Source organism: Lynx rufus, unplaced genomic scaffold (genome assembly GCF_022079265.1).
Source record: "Lynx rufus isolate CCGP_SWC_20201006 ecotype Redwood Valley unplaced genomic scaffold, mLynRuf1.p SCAF_7, whole genome shotgun sequence".
In the NCBI taxonomy this organism is placed as follows: domain Eukaryota; kingdom Metazoa; phylum Chordata; class Mammalia; order Carnivora; family Felidae; genus Lynx; species Lynx rufus.
The window spans coordinates 52632501-52653644 of record NW_025814889.1 but is presented as its reverse complement, the minus strand read 5'-3'; the positions used below and the strand labels follow the sequence as shown (position 1 = coordinate 52653644).

The following is a 21144-nucleotide window of genomic DNA, read 5'->3' as shown; positions in this document are numbered from 1 at the left end:
GAACAGGAGAGGGATAGAGGGAGAGGGAGACACAGAATCAAAAGCAGGCTCCAGGCTCTGAGCTGTCAGCACAGAGCCTGACGCGGGGCTCAAATCCACAAACCGTGAAATCATGACCTGAACTGAAGTTGGATGCTTAACCCACTGAGCTACCCAGGCGCCCCCACAAATATTTACTTTTGAGAGGGAAAGAAAGAGAGTGCACTCAAGAGCACGTGAGCAGGGGAGGGACAGAGAGTGGGACAGACAGAGAATCCCAAGCAGGCTCTGTGCTGTCAACACAAAGCCCCATACAGGGCTAGATCTCACAAATTGTGAAATCATGATCTGAGCTGAATTCAAGAGTTGGATGCTGAGCCACCTAGGTGTCCCTTAAACATTTTTATACAACAAAGAACACCGTAGGTAAGCTTGGGCTGTATTTTTCTTTTATTATACTATGGCAAACTGCTTTTTCAGGAAAAACGTCCAGTTTTTCCAAGAGAATTTGAGTATAATAAGATCCTTTAGCCATCTGATGTTAAAGAATATACTATTTGATGCTACATCTGGAAACAAGTATGTTCCAGCAGCAGGTAGACAGCTCCAACTGGGTAAATCAACTTCATTAATTACTGGAACAGAGGCATATTCTTTTCACAAGGAATTTTTGAGTACATGGGGAAGAGACAATCTGCAACCTGAGTGTAGCTTAGATCTGTGTCCTCCTTTCCCTTTCTCAAGCAAATGTTTCTGATGCAATTAACTATGATGACTCTTGAAGGGAGAAGGGTAAAGGCAGAATGTCATAATTTTAAGGGCATTCAATGTTACAGTATTTATATTTAAAAGATGAAAAAATAAAATAACTGCTGTAGTATCAGTGCAAGTAAAGCTTAGATGTGTAGAAGTCAAACTCCATTTACCATAACAAGTATTCTATTCTATTATTATTATTATTATTATTATTTTTACTGTAGCAAGTATTCTTAAAGGAGGAGGTTAGCTACTGGAGTGCTAGAATAAAATCAGAGTGGGGTGAGGAGCAGTGGTGGTGGAAAGGGTTGGGATATGTTTAGTGTACCCACAAGGGGGCAGCACACTGACAAAGGCCTGTGAAGCATGGCCCCAAGTTCCTTGATCCTTCTATCCATGTCTTCCTACCAATTTCTTAGTATCTCATTTTCTGTTATCATTGCCTACATGGAAAGCTGGCCGAAAGTTTTAGGAAGAAGGGAAAGGGAACATCATCTAAACTGTCTCATAACTGCTTTTTACTCAATAACAGGGGAAAGTCAGAAAAAGCAGGTGAGGAAGAAAGAAACAAATGGAAGGAAGAGCTAAAATAGGGTGGAGAATATGGACAAAAGGATGGAATTGTTCTCATTTCCCCATTCCTATTAATCCTCCCTTCATGACTGACCAAAAAAGTTATGTATTTATTCATTTTATAAATAGAATCTGGATGAGGTACATGAAGTATATCCAGTTAGGATTATTGTACATTCACAGGTTATCTTAAAATTCACAAAAATGACAAACCTAGCCTGGTCTTATTAAATGTAGTCTGTGAATAGTCTACTAATTGGGCTGTAAAAGCACAAGCAAATGATAATAGTGTACTCCAAAATGAAACAAAAAGCAGAAGATAATTCTGCTATATAATTAGTATAGCTTTTGTTGTTTTTAAAAACACTTTAGTACAGAACTCATCCTCAAAATGTGGCTAATCAGAAGCCAAATTACACTGCTCAAGTTATGGGGGACCAGAAGTCAAGATTTTTGGATTGATTGTATAATATGCAGATCTTCAGAATTACAGGGTAAGGCATTTTTATTTTTCATTTGTTATAACCATCCTGATATCAGAAATGAATTTACCTCTGAAGCAACTCAGAAACCACACTTGGTTCTATTTTTCATGGACAGTGATAGCAACAGAGAATTTCAATCAATAAAAAACTTTCTTTTGACTAGCTCCCAAGAGGCAGGAGAAAGACTACATTTTGCTGCTGGCCTTAAGTTATTCTAACGATGTATTTGAGCTAGGAGAACAAGTGTTGAAAGTGAGTATTAATTAGTGCATGTTCATTTGTAGGACATATTGTATAAAATGTGACCAGAGCCTTTTCTTTTGACTTTCAGATTTTAAAATCTAGCTTCCAATTTCTAGTTATGAAAAAACTGCTGATTTTTTTATATACTGGGCAAACAATAATGCCTATAAAAACAACAGACTTGGCAATCTAAAATAAGTTACTGGCAGTAACAAGATTAAAAGCTGGAAATGCTTTCTTTTTTTTTTTTAAAACTAGAAGTGTTTGAGCTGAATGAAAAAAATTTCATTAAAACGGAAAATGATCGAGAATTCTTTTTATATAACTTAATAACTTTACTGTTGATATAAAATATAGAACAGTTCAAAAGTAAATGTTTCATTTACATTAAATGTAATTATTTGAAACCATAAAAAATTTTGATTTATTTAAAGAGGGATTTTTCTTTAGGAAACCTTAAGGATCTATATATTTAGGCATATCTGAGTTTCTGGGCAAAGTTTCCACCTTGTTTCTATATATTGTCTATTTATTGCCTAAAAATGGCCCAAATTTTTCCATCAGAAACAGTCTTATTTTGATCATGCAAATTAGCATTCAAACAATTACTGTAGTTCTTTTCATTACTACATTTTAAAATTGGACTAATATACTTTTATTTCAGGATCTAATATAAAAAAAGGCAACTACTAGAAAACCTCTGCTGATGTGTAGAGGCAATAGAGAGGATCACTCAAAAGTCGAGATTTTTAGAGGCCACCTGTAGACCACTAGCCTGGTCCTCTCCAACAACAAAGGCTCAGTGGAGCACACTTCCAGAGTACCAAGGGCAACAGAAACCTCAATCGGATCTGGGTCACTTGGGTAAAGGGAAGAAACAGCTCAACCCGGGAAAGGGAGTCGAGGAGAAGTATCTTAGCAAATGGTGGTGTTTTCAATATATTCACCTGTCTTTTCCTAGGATTTCTTTTTTTACGTTTATTTATTTTGAGAGAGGGAGAGCATGCGTGCGTAAGCAGGGGAGGGAGAGACAGAGAAGGAGGGAGAGAATCCCAAGCAGGCTCTGCGCTGACGGCTCAGAGTTGAAATCAAGAGGTGGATTCTTAACCAACTGAGCCACCCAGGCGCCCCTCCTAAGATTTTTTTTTTTTTTTTTTTTTTCAGTTTCTCTATGCTCAATGTGGGGGTTGAACTCACAACCCGGAGAGTCACATGTTCCACGCACTGAGCCAGCTAGCAAGCGCTGGGATTTTCTAAAGCTCTTTGTCTCTGTAATTCTAGTTTTGATTTATTGAGGTAAGTAATAAATTACAATGAACCACTAGGTTTATTTCCAGAGATACTATATAACTTTAGATTCACATTTATATCATTGTTTTTTACACCTAATTTTTGAAATATCCCCTTATTTTTCAGAACTATTGCTAGCTTTACAGACAAAAGAGCTTTTATGAAAGTTATTTACCAATGCATCTTAGAAGCTTTCTTGGCAGTGTGGCATTTTGAGGGAAGACTTCGTGTCTTTATTAGATTACTTTCAAAGTGTGAATATACACCGTGGTTAAATTTCAACAGCAGTCTCTGGAGTGGAGACTGGAATTTGGACTCATGAAATGCTGATTTCTAAAGCTTTCCAATTGGCAAAATCATGACAAAAACATGTTGTGGGACAAAAAATAAACTCTGTATTTAAAAAGTACATTTCTTTTAAAAATTATCAAACACGATTGAACAGTTTTAAAAGGGTCATCCTAATGCAAAATCCCTCTTTAAATAGAACTAATTTAAAGCAGTACCTTAGTATTTTAAGGAGGCAAATATAAATATGTAAACATTTGTCTTATGACATTTTCCACAGTAACCTCTTTCATTTGGTAAAATGCTCAAGTTTGAATTGTTTTGAAACAGGCTAAAACAAGTTATAGCTTAATTTATATAGATAAAAAATGCATTCACAGGACGAAATTCAGTGTTTAAGGACATATCAAAAGCTCCCATAAAATTAAAATTAAATATTAATAGAGAATTTCATAAAAACTAAAATATGGAAAAAGCAGTCCCTGTTCATGAACTGCCATTCACCCTAACCATCCGCACTCACTGCTACCACTGAGGAAATGGTAGGAACTATAGCCCACTGTAAAAATGATTCTACAGAGCTTAGTGAAGACCAAACACCAGGAGATGGCAAACAAGGGCTGAAGTTACAGAATTAAAAATGGTCACCATACTTTTCACCCATAGCGAAACTACCCTTTGAGAGCACAGCACACCCGCCCCCTCTTGATCTTCCAACAAGGCATTCACAGTTTGGTACCTAGTTCTTTAATCAGGTCAACCCCAAGCAGAGATAAACCTAATGAGTAGGAGCTTTCTTGGGATAAGAGAAGGGAAGTCTGGAGAATTCAGGCTCCCAATTTTCCAGCGACCCAGTATTGCTCCTTACACTCACAACTATTCTTTTTACTTGTTTATTTTGGTATTACTGAATTCACCGTTAGGAATTTCTTATTCTGTTACTTATAAAAGTCATGCTATTAGTTCCAAATAACCTGGAAAACTAAACTACATTTGAAAAGTTCTATTAGGTACTTTAAGCAAAAAAATTCTACAAATCCCACCTGATGATCCAAATATATGGTGTTCCTTTGAAGATGATGTGAAAGAATTTCATTCTAGTAGGCATCAATCAAGAAACAAAGGGATAGAGAAAGAGGGTGTAGAATTCATGAAAAGGTCAATTTTGAAATAAGAAAAACAGGTAGTTTACCACAACCTATTATATCATGGTACACAACTTTCACATACATGCTCCCTGTAAATTGTACAGATGACATATTAAATTATTAAAAATTACACTTAGTTTTGTAAGAAATTAAATAGACATGCACAGAAGCTAAAATATTCAGCAGGAAAATCCTTGAAATGGCTTTAGCAGATTCAATGTTAGAAGTTTTACATGTTAATACTTTTCTGTGACACAGTACGACTTCTTTGGATGTTTCTCATATAACCAGAGGCTATTAAACCCTTTGAGAAATGTTTGCATGTGTTCATTCTTTTAGTCAAGAACAAAAGAAATATCTTAATCTCTGACATTTGTAAGGCAGTATTATTACAGTTACAACCAATTTTCAACTCATTACTTTCCAGGAAATTATAGGACTTTTCAATCATCTGTTTCATCAGCTGTGGAAGCTACGGTACAAGGGGAATGAAGTCTGTATGCATTTCCTTCCTCACGACCAAAAGTTGGCGGGTGAGTGGGCTGGAAGGCCAAGAAGAAATCCATCCTACCCGTATTTCCCTTTAATAACATATAAATAAGTGAATTCTCAAAGGGTCAATAGGAGATCATAATGTCACTGCAATGATTGTATGGGCTCATGCTCAACACTAATGACACCGATCAAACTGATTAACGAATGGCTCAAGGTAAGTGGTAATGGCAGATGACACATACAAAACTCTTCATAGCTGACCTTTGGGCTGTGGGCCTCAAGTTTCAGCTGCATGAGCTGTGCTAATGTATGCTCCCGGACACTACTCAGTTCGGCCTGCTGCCGTCTCAGCTTTATTAGCAGCAGCGTAAGCTCCTCTGGCTGAAGGAGTACAATTTAAGAATCCAAACAGTGGAAAACAGATTAATTGTTGTCTTAAGTGACAGATATTAAACCAAGATTTCTTGGCAAGTTTCCTCTTACGGTTGACATCAAACATAGTGCCTAGGCACTATGATGATAGGTCCTACATAAATGCATAGATATCTAGAGAAATAGAAGGAACAGTGTTACTTTAAAAGATACAGCAAAACAACAGTATATTAAGGCACTTTCTCAGAATTCATGAGAGAATACTAAATGTTAAGTATTAAAAAGCACAATGCCAAAAAACAACTGTAAAGGTTTGTACATAAGAGTTATTAAAAAATTATCATTAAAAGATATTTTTAAGTGATGCCTAAGACTTTTACAGCAATAGAACAATACCTGCATGTCCAACATTCTATTTTAGAGACAGAAGGTAAATAAAAAGCATTCAAATTCATGTAAAACTTGGATGATACCTTCATATTAAACTCAGTACCTGGGGTCTATTAATTGCTTCCCAGTTATATTTCTAAATGTCACTGCTAATGCATTCAGAGGATATTTTAAATAACCAAAGATCAGTTTTTATTTTTTAAGGGGGGGGGGAAGGACACCATTTAATACCAACAGAAAGGTTCCATGAGTACATAAACTCTCCTCCCACACTCTGGTTCCTGATTGGTTACTATGAACACTAAGACGAATAAATTTTCAAAGGTAGATAAAATTCCTTAACAGGCCAATCTGATACATTTTTCTTTGTTAGAAATGCAATAAAGTATGGTCATTGGCAGTCTTATAGGCCGTAAAACATTATTTGATGTTTCTGTGAGCTTTGTTATGATTAAAAACTGCAGATGGGCAAGAGAGAGACTCATCACTTCAGGGCTACAGCATGGTCTTAAAACTTCCAGGCCAAAAAATGGTCCTGAGATTGATTTATATTGCCTATAACACAGTATTACACCAGCTCTCTTCTGTTCTGTTCATTTGCCATGTCTTTATATTCTATACAATTTTTTTAAGGGACAGAAATAATTTTTAACTGTTATTTGAAATTTTATATGAAATTTTATTATTGCATTTAGGTGAGAAAAATGTCAGAAGTAAGAGTTACTACGGGATTCTTCAGATAAAGCTATCTATGTAGATGAGACAATGCTCTTTTATATTAAAGAGTAAAAGAATGTGTATGTGTGTGACTTAAGGAAGAAATTTCACGACAGGAGAAGAATAACTGCTTTTGTTCTGATGCCAACCACATCTGGTGACCTCGTGACTATGGGAGAGCCCAGGTCTTATGACCACCATATCAAGCTCTTGAGGTCTTGCCAAGGAGAAGGTAGGGTCGTGTAAGGGATTCAGACAGTCTAAGACCCAGAGTGGTATTTGAAAAAAATATCAAAAGAAGGAATTTTGAAACTCTAGTTTATTATTTACTGAGTTAAAAAGATTAAGACATTTTCAAAAGGATGAAAGATTCCAGTAAGTTTGCTACATATTTGAATTTTGAGGCAAAATAAAAACGGGTACATTTTTTGACCCACAAAGGTGATAAGTACATTTTATCCTAACTATCCACTAGAGGGAGCAAGGCAGAAGATAAAAATTCATAAGACGATACTTAGCATTATCTTACGATAAATGTTTCTTGGCAGATCACCAATCTAATATTTAAAAATTACAACATTTAAAAGTTTTCAGTTTTACTCAAGCAATATTTATAACCTTTAATAAATAAGCTGGAAACAGTTTAAAGCCAGGACACCTGTCTTATATCTTAGCATGTAAAAGACTCAGAGATGAAATAAAACAACATCTGCAAAACACGTAAGATGAATTTGTTTTGATTCCTGCAGGAAGAGAATTTTAAATGAACACATCTTCACAGGAACTGAGACTACCTACTCAAATCACATCTTCACAGGAACTGAGACTACCTACTGATATTAATGCACAGATAAAACAATGCCATTAAAATAAAATGAAGTAATGAAAGTCATCTTTTCTATTTAATGTGAAGAATAACACTGTCCTGGTAATAAAAACTCCTTCCCAATTTGAACATAATACTGACAATGAAATGGTAATGGTAAGTACTTGCTTGCACCTAGTATTTTTATAGTCTCTCTCTGCATAAATATGTAAATCAGGTTTTTCCTCTGTAAAGTAGTTAATCTATGCAAAAATTTATGGGAGAAACTTTTTTTAATTTTTAAATTTTATTCATCTGAGAGAGAGAATGAATGTGGGGGAGGGGTAGAGAGAGGGAGAGAGAGAATCCCAAGCAGGCTCCATGCTGCCAGCAAAGAGCCTGATGTGGGGCTGGATCCCACTAACTGTGAGATCAGGACCTGAGCTGAAATCAAGATTCGGATGCTTAACTGACTAAGCCACCCAAGTGTCCCCTAGGAGAGACTTCTTTTTTTTTTTTTTTTTCCAACGTTTATTTATTTTTGGGACAGAGAGAGACAGAGCATGAACGGGGGAGGGGCAGAGAGAGAGGGAGACACAGAATCGGAAACAGGCTCCAGGCTCTGAGCCATCAGCCCAGAGCCTGACGCGGGGCTCGAACTCACGGACCGCGAGATCGTGACCTGGCTGAAGTCGGACGCTTAACCGATTGCGCCACCCAGGCGCCCCAGGAGAGACTTCTTAATAGGCCCATACTGTGACTACACACGGTTGCTTGCTAGATTTGTTCCACTAATCAACAACTCCAACTTCTGTTTTAAGAATGAGGGAATCGGACCACATGGGTGGCTCAGTCAATTGAGCATCTGACTCTTAATTTCGGCTTGGGTCATAACCTCACGGTTCGTGGGTTCGAGACCCCATGTTGGGCTCTGCCCTGACAGTGCAGGGCCTGCTTGGGACTCTCAGTCCCTTCCCACTTGTGTGCTCCCTTTCTCTCTCAAAATAAACAAACTTAAAAAAAAAAAAAAAAAGAAGGAGGTAATCCACATCCAATGAAGTAAAGAAACCCACCCAGGTTATACAATAAGCCCTGAAAATATAATCTCATATTTAGGCAATATGACATTTTGGGAGATTTCTCTAGTCAGATAGAGAAGTGGCTGCACGATCCCAAACTCTTCTGATGAGCTCTCTTTCACAAAAGTAGCAACGGTTTTTCTTTGGGAGGAACCTCTCTGAAAATTCAAACTTAAATGCTCTGTAAGATATGTGCTATCATGTGTAGCACATAAATAAAACATGATATGATAAATAAAAATACTGAACTCACCGTTTTGCCTTGGAGGCTCTGGGGACTAACAGACTGTAAAGTCAGGCCAGCTGGCATTGACCTTCTGTCAGGCACATAGACATGCTAGGAAAATAAAGGTACAATATAAATTCTGTGGTCAATGTCAATGATGAGAAATCTTAAATTTACATTATAAAGTATCATTTAAAATTTGTTATTAGTGCTAATGAAAGTAGATATTAAAAGTTAGTTGCAAATGTTATCTGAAACTGTATCAATGACCTTTTCACATTAACACCTATTACTTTACAGGCATACCTAGGAGATACCGTGAGTTCAGTTCCTGACTACTACAATTAAGTAAATTATGCAATCAAGCGAGTCAAATGAATTTTTTGGGTTCCCATTGCATGTACAAGTTATGTTTGCACTATGCTGCTATTAAATGTGCAAAGGCATTATGTCTAAAAAATATATATATATATATATATACCTTAATTAAAAGATACTTTACTGCAAGAAATGCTAACCATCATCTGCGCTTTCAGTGAATTGTAATCACTGATGACAGATCCCCATAACAAATATAACAGTAAAAGAATGGTTTGAAATAATGTGAGAATTACCAAAACATGACAGAGACAGAAGTGAGCAAATGCTGTGGGAAAAATGGTGCTGACAGACATGCATGACACAGAATGGGAGCAAACTTTAAATCTGTAGAAAATGCGGTACCTACAAAGTGCACTAAAGTGAAGCACACAAGAATGAGGTATGCCTGGTGTTTACACTTTAAATGAATTTTTTACCCATCTCTGATTTTGTAATAGCAAACACTGGTCATGTGGAAAGTGCTGGTTCGGTGAATTCTGCAGATGTTGACACATATCAGTATACAATACCAGTAACACACATTTGTTAATACTGCTGATCTTTAAGCACCAGAAATCTGTCAAGCTCACAGTGGCAGATACAACATTTCCAAAATTCTAATTTTTGCTTGAAAGCTCAAATTTGTCATCAGTGACAAATACTGTTGGTTGTTTTCCTGGAAGTGACAGGATAGCATTTCACTCTGAGAAGTGGCTGTCAAATACTGAGTGTGAACAACCGTACAGTGTCTGTCATTCATCCTTTCAAGTAAAAATGGTGTTTCAGGAAAAAAGGAGCTAGTTCAGCTTGCAACTCAATCACACGTATCTTTTTCTGAGTCAACCTTGATGTTAGTAGTTTGGTACGCAAGAGAAATGCTTTATGCACCATTTCCCATTTCATCGCACACACTATGAAAATGATGTATAATGAAAGGTCAAGATTGAATAAAATTATCTTTTATTGCTTCATCAAAGGGATTTTTAAGTGAATTTAAAAATTCACAGTTGGGAGCTGCCCCCCTGATTTACGCTAATGTGCCAGTACCCATCGTTGCTTTTGCACTCAGAAAATGGTAACGCAATGAATGATGTCTTATTATTGCCATTATAAAAATAGTTTTGAGCTTACAGACTAGACTCCTTGCAAGGGTCATGGGAACCCCACAGGGGTCCACGGACATATTTTGGGAACCAATGATCACATCAAGAAAAATGACAGGAGAGTTTGAAAGAAAATTTTGGCAATGTTTAAGAAGTTTTTTGGGAAGAGGAGTAGACCAGTAGTTGATTAGGAACTAGACAGAGAGCATACATTCATTTTATATTTGTTTTTGAAACAGATGATACATTTAGGTCAAAAATAATAAAAAATGCTAATTCCCAGGAGAACATGTTTCAACCACACACTATTGAATCAGATTTCTCTTAAATATTGTTACCATTTTTTTTTTTAAATCAAAGATGATTTAGTTGTTGGATGTACAAAGTGACAAAACACTGAACTCCGTTATGATGGAGTTCAACGTGAGCCTTTTTTGGTGAGGCAAACTAAAGCTTCCTCCAAGAAGAAAAATTCCTGACTGACTTATTCATTTCTAACTAATGCTTATTTATGGAAAACATACACCTTATTTATATCAAACATATACTTTATGCAATGTTATAACTGAAGGATTCAGTCTGTCAGAGGGATAAGAGAAGGTACATTTTAAAATGGTGTAAAGTAAGAAATTCTTTAGAATTAAAAAGAAAATGACAGAAAAATTCCTTTTCATTTTAGGATAGACATTAAACAACTGGCTGCATACAGGCTGAATGATCAAAACATGTGCTTTAGTATTATAAAAAGCTAACCAACACAAAAGCTAATTATTTGAACTAACTCCAAATAGTCTACTAAGCAATGCTTAAACCAACTTCATGTACAAATTAAAACATGATCTCTATGTGTATCTTAATTTTTAAAAAGTATATATGCCACCATGCATTGTTATCCTAATATTAAATTGGGTACATAAGGAGATGATTTCAATAAGCCACATATGCAGCCGGTTAGAAGAGATTAGCAGTTTTCTTAAAAAAAAAAAAAAAAAGTTTATTTATTTTAAGAGAAACCAAGAGTAAGAGTGAGAGAGTGGATGGGGGGAGGGCAGAAAAAGGGAGAGAGAATCCCAAGCATGCTCTGCGCTAACAGTGGGGCTCAATCTCATGGTCTCATGAACCATAAGATCCTGACCTAAGCCTATACCAAGAGTCGAATGCCTAACCAACTGAGCTACACAGGCGCCCTGAGGTCAGCACTTTTATCTTAGCAAAGTGCAGGATGAACCTGATGCAAGAATACAGGTATGCTGCTGGAAGAGGACAGGAACAGAATTTTCAAGTGTGTGAAGAGCCAATAAAAATGCAAGTGGTCTTAACCTACATGGAAAGCTGATGACATAGGCTATGGAGCATAGAAGAATGCATAACACATCTGCTCAAAATAAATATTTTTGTGCTCTCGAAAGATGATGTGTTGCAAGCTTAGGTTTTTATATGTGAGATTTTGATACTAGAGATTATTCTTTTTTTAATTTTAATTTTTTAAAAAAGACATTTATGATTTTTTAAAAAAGTTTATTTATTTATTTTTTGAGAGAGAGAGAGAGAGAGAAAATGCCTGCCAGGGGGAGGGGCAGAGAGAGAGAATCCCAAGCAGGCTCTGCACTGTCAGCACAGAGACCGATGGCGGGGCTCAAACTCACAAACTGTGAGATCATGACCTGAACTGAAACCAAGAATCGGACGCTTAAACAACTGAGCCACCCAGGCGTCCCATATTCTTCCTTAATTTTTAAAACAAAGGAGCTGTCTTGCCTACCTATTTTTTTGTCTCTCACATTAAGAAAAAAGAATAGGTGGACAGAAATAAAACACAACATCCGTAAAGTAGTAGTTAACACAAGATTAGCAGATATGTTACCTTAGGGTGATGGGCCCTGTGCCTGCGGTCTATCGTCACATCTCCTCTCTGAATTGGCGAAGACACTTCCGATCTGTATGTTCGTTGAGGGGAGTATCCCTGATAAGCAGCTATTGACCCATGGGAAGGTGATGTGGGAATAGAGTGCATTGTCTGATCAGAAATATTAACCATGGTTTTAGGACTGGTCAAAGTACCGTGACGAGGGAGGGTGCTCTGCTTATTATAAAACTGACGCTGCTGCCATTCGTAAAGCTGCCACATCGTGTCATCTCTCATTGATCTCCGTTTCTCTTCTGCTCCAGGCCCTACTGTTTTGTCACGAGTGGAAGGGGTTACACTGCAGATGCTTTCAGGCCGGGTCTTGCTGTTTCTGGGGAGTGTTCTGTAACCTTCTGGATAGCGGGCCATAACCTGGGCTCTGTGGCTTGGCATATTTCTTGGTAACGTTTGGTATGAAATGACTCTAAAATTAAAAAAAAAAAAAAAATTGAAATATAAAAACGAAGAAAAGAGTTGTTTTCCAGATTCTAAATTAGAGTAAATTTTTTTTTTCCTGCCGGTAAGTAAAGTATATCTTGGGACTTACTTTTAAAAAGTTGATCAAAATATTACACAGGTATAAAATATTAACAAACATATTTCGACCTTTTTATGAAATTCAATTTGATGACTTTACTACATTAAGTAAAAAGTATCTTTGTTATTTACATAAAAGACTGTTAACTCCACACAACGTGCAGTTTGGTTAAAAAAAGGAAAAATACTTATTTGTAAGAATATCCAAGATCTAATCTTAAGTTTGTCTCTGTAGCTTGTTTTTATATAAACAAACTTCTAGGCTCTTTTCATAAGGTAAGTAGGAATGGAATACTAAGGGTTTGAGTTGTCCTATAGAGCAAGAACACAGGAAATGAATCCCTGCAGGTATATGTGACTCCTCTATTACAATGTTTCTTTCAGAAAGCAGGACTATTTCTGGGAAGAAGCGCATCAGTACATTTGTGGTTTGAAGAGAAAACTCTCCTTGATATCTTTTCTTAATTTGAAAAATAAAAGTGACTGGAAGCTAAAGCTCGAAATTTAACCATTTAAAGGCCAAACACTTAAACGTGGTAATATTCAGATACACAACTGCAAATCTCAGGAGTTTTACATGTTTCTAGCATGGAAATGAATATTCCACCTTGGTATAAACATTTGTGGCAGGCTTTTTAAAGCAATCTAAAAATTCTCATGTATATTAAGCATCTAAAATAAAGTTCTTTTAAAATGCTATATTTTGGGGCATGGATACATAAGGCATATTACTAAGCACAGATTTCCTAATGTTTCCTAAAATGAGAGAATAAAGTAGAATTTTAGTTTACAATTTTTAAAAAAGACTCTGTGATAAAAACAGTTTTAACTATCCTTTGCTAACCTCATGCTAGGTCAGATACATTATATAAAAAAGTTTCTTAATAAGTTAGGATTTGTGTTCCCCCATTATCTTCAGAGGTAGGAATAAGGTACAATTAAAATTCAAATTCTAAATGCAAACACAATCTTTTTAATAACAATAACCACAATAAAATCAAGATTTAAAAGATCAATATTATAAGTATTCATCTTGCTAGCATCTACACGTGGCATAAATCTATATTCTAATATAAAATGTAATTCAATCAACTAAACGTGGGGGAGTTGGGACCCCATACACCCAGGTTTTCCAACCTCTTCTTTCAACATTAACACATTTCTTCTGTGCACTGTATTTTCAACATAGAGTGTAGTTTGCAATTGTGCACGCATGATTGCATACTATTTTGCTGCCTCCTACTGGGTGTTAAAATGTCAAAAAAGGTGGTGATGACATAGGCCAGAAAGGGTAGAAGACTTAATGCGTAAATTACCTAACCACACTCTTTCACCATCTGGGAATCCTTGGCTGATAAGCTGGATGTCAGAGCTGTTTGACCCAAGACTGTTGTCAGTGACAATGTGTAAACACTAACGTACCGTAGTAAAAAAAGATTTCATTGTGATGATTAGGTGTAATGAATTGGGTGCGTTTGAGCTAAGAGGAATGGTGATAATAAAAATCCCTGCATAATTTGTGCCTACTAGGGCCGTAAAATTATGTTACCTTTACAAAAACACCAGAGGAAGTCTCAAGTTAAATACACTTTTTTGTGGCTTAAAGCACCCACAGAGGGGATAATGCTGTGAAAAATATGACAAAATAATAAAGTGGGAAAAAGCAGCTGATCAAGAGTCAGGAGGGCCAAGATTCTTGCTCTCCTACTTATGTATAAGGAGACCTTGGATGAATTACATCTTCTGGGACTCAGAGAATGTTAGAGAGCATGGTGTTTTTGTTTTGTTTTGGTGGGGGTGGTGTGTGGAAAAGACCAAGAGCGCATACTTCTCTTAATGTTTTCTCCTCTTTAAATTTTTTTTTTTTTTCAGCGTTTATTTATTTTTGGGACAGAGAGAGACAGAGCATGAACGGGGGAGGGGCAGAGAGAGAGGGAGACACAGAATGGGAAACCAGGCTCCAGGCTCTGAGCCATCAGCCCAGAGCCTGACGCGGGGCTCGAACTCACGGACCGCGAGATCGTGACCTGGCTGAAGTCGGACGCTTAACCGACTGCGCCACCCAGGCGCCCCAGTTTTCTCCTCTTTAAAGTGATCTCTATACCCAAAGTGAGGCTTGTACTCATGACCCTGAGATCAAGAATCACAGGCTCTTCCAGCTGAGCCAGCCAGGTGTCCCTTATGCTCCTTTTAATATGTGGGTTAAAGGAAGTTAGTGAGCCCACTAGGAGTGGCATGTGAGCTCTTCCTTAAGCAGCACTCTTTTCATTATGCCAATGATTCCTAGACTTTTGGATTTAATGAAGAAGCAAAACAATCCTTCTATGTAAAAAAATTTCCCCCAAACCACGAAAATTATTTTAAAAACTTTACTCTTTAATTAAAAATAAAAATACACCTGGAAGGGCATAATCTTAAAATGCTACTAGAGTCCTTCATATGCTACCCAAATCTAGCAAACTGAAACTTTGGGAGATTTGGTTTTCTCATCTATGAGATGATGTGATCATAAAGCCATCTTACGGTTCTAAACTCCATGTCTTATATATTCGAAATATTTCTATTTCCTTGAACCATTCCCCCTAAACTAAATTTCCTTCATCACGCTGGTTGTTCTTCAGCTTTTCAATGTCTTTACTTACAACAGGCTTGCTTAAAATTGAACATGCCCCTCACACCCCAACAGGAACTGCTGCAGTGAGGCTAACCACTGGAGGTCTTTGGGGCTGGAGTGAAGAAAAAAGGTACCCAGTACTCTGATACAACCAGTATAAAGGTTCTTCTATTCTTTGCTGCTTTCTTGCCACAAATATTTCCTATTTTTTCCCCCCCTGCTTGGTCTCCCTTCCTATCCCTACCTTCTCTGTTAACAACAAAGCTAGAAACTGGAAGAAGTTCAGAGTTGGCAACCCCACAGCTATCTGCTAGGAAGCAAGTCAGTCACAGAAATAGACACTATCCTAGAACTTCTGTCCTAGTACTAAAGCAATTTACCCCAATATACCTTGATTTGGTCATTCGCAAATTCAAGAACTATTATAGAGACTTTAATATGCAAAAAGCTCTGTACTAAGCAGTGAACTATACCATAGAAGCACATACCGAAAATATAAATGTTAACTTTGTATCTAGTTTGGAAATGTGGGAAAAAACTATTTCTAACCATATAACGAATGGACATATATTTTTAATTTAAAACACAATAAAAACTGCCCATAAACTAATGTTTGAGTTCCAGCTCAGAAAGTCTATTACACCAAAACCCTCCATCAGTGCTCTGAAGCATTCACAATACGTGAGCTGGACGCTCCTGTAGACATGTATATTCAACTGGAGCCATTAACCTATCCTATGATCATTAACAGTATGCTATTTCCCTACTGAGCTTGGCTAATTAATGACTACAAAGTTTAAAAGGCTCTTCTGCCATCTTTGGAACCACTTTTGAAGAATTTTAATACAAAGTTAGGTTATTTTCAAGTAAATTTATTTTTACCACATATACTTTCTAGCATTTTGAGACCTGTTTTTCAAAAACGGGTTTCCTTCAGTGGTTTTCCCCAAAGAAATTCAAATTAAGCAAAGTGTGATTTACTTTTAAGTGAAAGCTTAAGAAATGAACACTGTAAGCTCCTTCATCAGGTTTGGTGCTCCATTCACTAGCAGCTGCCTGTCAAACACCATGAAAACCCTGTCCCTGTGATTCTGCCATGCAGAACAATGGATTAAGGCACCATGCATCTTAACAGTGCCTGCCACTCACAAAGAAACTTTAAAGCTCTGTTCACAGATGCAGGGATCTACTATTTGACTAAATATTAAACCCCTTTTCTTTCTATCAGAACTTTAATAATAATAGCAAGGCTTCCACAAAGTTTTACAAAATGAATTATACTATGAATAACCCTTATGCTTCTTTCCACCAATAAAAATTATTGTATTATAAAACATCCTATTTTTTTAAAATATGAAGTTCATATAATAATGTAGGTGTTATATCTCACTCAATGACCCAAAGTAGACTCTAGCCAGTGACTCCAAAGTTGGAGAGGCAAGGCAGAGAAAATCTTAGCTCAAAATACCTTCAGAAGCTGTAAGTCTGCTTTCAAAAGAAAAAAGTCACACAGAAAGCCTTTATGTGTGTTAATTATACCTATCCAGAGACCTAAAAGTTCTTGGAAAATATTATTTACGCTCAACAATTAAGAAAACCCTAACTTCCAGATGTTTGTCAAACCACTTTAATTATACAGGTTCAACTGTAAGAAAGTATAGAATCATTGAGGAGAAGTGATTTCATTAAGAAGTGAGGTTTAATTTTCTGGGTAGAGATTCAGAAAATTTTCTGGCTGGCATTTTTATTATTGTTTCCTTGAAAATGGTTACCTTAAGTACTACCAAACATCTGTTCATTTATCCCCCCCAGAATTAACTCTGGCTTTCCTTCTGTCTAATCAAACTTTATTTTTGAAATAGCAAATATTTCTCACAACCTTTCCTTGGGAAAATCAGAAAAGTGAGCACTGAGGGTGGAGAAAAAGAAAATGGAAGTGAACAACACACTGCAAGAGTGTTTCGCAGTGCTGGTTGAGATAACAAAAGATGAGGCCAAGTGTACCCAGGCCTTTGAGCTGCTCCTGAAAGGAGAGAGACTTTGGCTGACAGCTGCAGACATCAGCCATGACAACTGAGCAAACTGGAAGAACTGTTAAGTTAATCTTCACTTAACCAAAACATCATTAATGTCATTGGTTTTTGGTTTTCTACTACTGAGAGGTAAGAGTCACAATAACTCTTCAGGTAATTTTTCTGCCCACAAGCACATTAAAGTCTTTTTTAGGTTTTGCATCACCAAATTCTGGCCTAATGACAGAACACTGTTTCCCATTGTAGGGGCCCACTTTTCTTCCATCTCCTCTGGCCTTTATTTTTCATCTCCTTTGCGGGTCCCTCAATTCTTTTTCCCTTAAATGTAAATTTTCTTTCAGGTTTTCCTGTAGAATCTTTATTTTATCTAGCTTCCAGCTGAATGAACTTATCTATTTTCATCCTTACCTTTAAGCGCTTTGGATACGATGATGATGCCCCAAAACTTACTCAAGTCCAGATTTCTCTTTGGAGCTACAGACTACATACAGGCCGCCTCAAATTGAACCTGTCCAATTATTCATTACTTTCTCTCTTCCCAAATCTTTACCATGCAGTAAAAGGCACCAGACAATCCCTGATGACCAGAGTCCTAAAAGCAGGTGTCATGCTTGATTTTCCCCTATCAGACTGAGACTAGTTTGCAATCAAGCACATCCAAGCACTCAACTAGTCTTGTCAATCCCAACTTAAATACATCCCCTCTCTCTCCTCATTTCACTTACTCCAATAGTGTTTGAACTTTCTCTAATTCATTCTCCAGATTCTTCGGTGGGAGTGATCTTTCTGAAACACCAAATCTGAAAACATCTCTTCTGGCTTATCTCTCCAGCCTTGGTTCTCATGCATCATCACAGAGGTTGTACCTAAGCCTGGATTCCAGCTCTGTTCAACTCTGCAGTTTTGCATATTTAAGCCAATTATCAGCCTGCCACCCTTTACAACTCAGCTCGTATTTCATTTCCTGCAGAACAGTTTTCCTGGACCCCTAGGTTGGGTTGGGTGTCCCTGAAACCTGTTTTTGTAAGCACCCTGTTCTTGCCTTCATTTTGTAACAGTGTATTGCACTTGTTTATCTGACTTTCTTCTCTACCAGGGAAGGACCTCTGTGAGAAATCTGGATAGCATAATGAGAAACAGAGAAAAAACAGTTACGTCTGATTACCATGAAGAAAAGATTGAAATGAAGCTATAATGTCTAAAACACAATTTAAACTAATACTTTTCAACAGGTGTCTCAGAAACCAATCTTCACCAACATAGTATGAAAGAAACGTGGGTTCAGGACATGTTATGACAAGATACTTACCCCCTGGTTTCTTCTTCATGACCCCTCCCCTTCTGGATTTTAATCCACTGTTCCAACTGTTGCATTGAGTTTGTCCTCTGTATGACTCGATCAGCCTCTGTGTGTAAGGGCCCAGTATTTGGGTGGTTTCCACCTCTAAGATCTGCTAGGCTGACATTGACAGTTTTGTTCTCTGAACTGTTTACGTTGACTGGTCTATAGTGTCCAGTCTGAGCTGGACATGTTGACCCGCTCTCATATTCAGATGGCAGAGAATTCAACTTCACACTGTTAATTTTTGTTAAAGGTCTATCTTGACCATCCTTCTGAAATCCGTATTTTTCAGCTTCCAATGCCTTTTTTTCTTCATTTTTGCTTATTTCTTTGTTTTTCTGGTTATTTTGGACCTCTGGTTTAATTAGCACTCTATGGTTGGGAAAGTTATTGATTTCCTTAGTTGGGGCATTTTCAGATGTAATCTTGTCCACTCTGAAATCAGAGAAGAAAATCATAGTAAATCAGATGAAATAATGTGCATGTCATTTCTTGGATTCAATCTAGGAAAAATGTAAAATTACCTTTGACTTTATGGAAAAACCTGAAAGGGTCACAGAAAACAAGTCTGTACAAACCCCCAATGTTATGATATGAAAATTCAAGCACAACACCAAAATGCATAAATACAAAAGTGGGAGGGGAAGAAAACATAAAATGTATGGTGTATAAAGCACTGGAGGATAAGAAGTGATGAGTGTCCCCATAAGAAATCTGGAAATAAAGCAAATTAAGATTGCCCTTTGACAGTAAAACCTCAAAATCCACACGTAAAGGACCACAGCAGCTAGTCATTTGAAATACATAATGTGGCTTCCAGCCAGGAGGGTTAACTCATCTTGAGACAAACATGAATCTGGTTTGTGGAAATGGCTGCACCAAGAAATTACAGTCTGATGCTGTCCAAGATCTGAACCATATGACTTACTAACTCTATGTTTGTATTCAAGAGGACCTGACTTTTGGTGAAGAACTCTTACAGCCAGACTGCTATAAGCTCTATCTCTTACTAGCTATGTTTTTGGACAAGGTGTAGAAATTTACTGTGGGGATAACTGTAGCACCAGGACTACAGGATTGTTGAGGACCAGATTAATATTTCAGTGGCTGCCACAGACTTTATTACTATTATCATTCTGTCTTATCAAGCAATTCTGGATTAGAATCTGGCATCCCATATCTATCTCCCCACAGGAAGAATGTGCTGCTTAACAGTACATTGCTGGGCCACCGGACAGTTTTATTGCTCACCATTCCAGTTGTTATATCTAGGACTTTCTGAAGAGAGTCAGCTTCTCTGAAACCAATCACCTCCAGACTCTGACAAGACCAAGCTGAGTGTCTGAACCTGCATGAAATTGCCAAGATCATGCCAAGCTGGGAGGCCTTTCAGGAACTGGCCAACCTTCTACATTTCTGTATATAATAATGTTCCTATCAGATCCCAAGTGCGATATTGCTGCCAGTTTTGGTGATGAGTAGGAAATACATAACCCATACATACTTAGCTATAGACAGAGTTTAGAATACAATTAGTGAATGTAAAAAAAAAAAAAATGAAAAGAAATGTGACTGACTACTTTTCTTAGAGTAAATTTATAAGCTATCCACATATTTAGGTTGGATATAACCCATAGCTTCTAGATTGGAAGCAATATTAGACACTGGGGAAGTTTATTAAGATACGCTATGGAGCTTCTTTATCTTAAAAGATAAAAGTGTGAGAAGATTTACACTAAAAGCACACTGACCTTTACTAAATTCTAGGAGTGAGGGGGTGGGTTTAATATTGAATATCAAATATCTGAAAAAAGTTTTTAGATTTAGTTGCCTATTATTTTAAAGTAGAACAGCATTGCCTTTTTTATCTGCATTTTTCCAAAGACTTATCATTTAAGACATGTAACAAAAAGACATATATACTGACTTTTCGAATGGAACAAATGAATTTAGAAGAAATTAACTACCTAGTTAAAAGCTGGATGTTTTATCTCTTATGATAGGTTCCAATAAATATTTGTAAGTATTTTGGCCATACAGGAAAGAGAGCCCATTACCTTAAAACCAAGCACACAAAATCTCCCTCTACTTATGAAATATTATAATAATTAGGTTCCTTCAGTTTGAAATATTAAGTAAGGCTAACAAGGCGGGCTAAAAATGCCAACAGCTAGCAGTAGAATAAAAAGCATAATTTCTACAGGATAATGGTGACCAACATCAGGCTGGGCACAAAGGTGGTTTCCAAGAATTTCTGGCTAGGGCTTCCTATGTGGGGTTAGGCATCAGACTTCAGCTCAGTGTGATCTTGTGGTCTGTGGATTTGAGCCCTGCTTCGGGCTCTCTGCTGTCAGCACAGAGCCCACTTGGGATTCTCTGCCCCCCCCCCCCCCCCCCGCCCCT

The 21144-nt window shown here is 37.1% G+C and overlaps 1 protein-coding gene across 1 annotated transcript in view; it reads right to left on the bottom strand.

The window, feature by feature from the left end:
• The window catches only part of PLEKHA5 (pleckstrin homology domain containing A5), a 242328-nt gene that overhangs the window by 58777 nt on the left and 162407 nt on the right, over positions 1-21144 (bottom strand). Inside the window, exons 10-12 of the mRNA XM_047066453.1 lie at positions 18709-19176; positions 12174-12639; positions 8874-8957 (exon numbers count right to left, since the gene is read on the bottom strand). Of these exons, the coding sequence (XP_046922409.1) occupies positions 8874-8957; positions 12174-12639; positions 18709-19176 (1018 nt within the window). The remainder of the gene's footprint in view (positions 1-8873; positions 8958-12173; positions 12640-18708; positions 19177-21144) is intronic.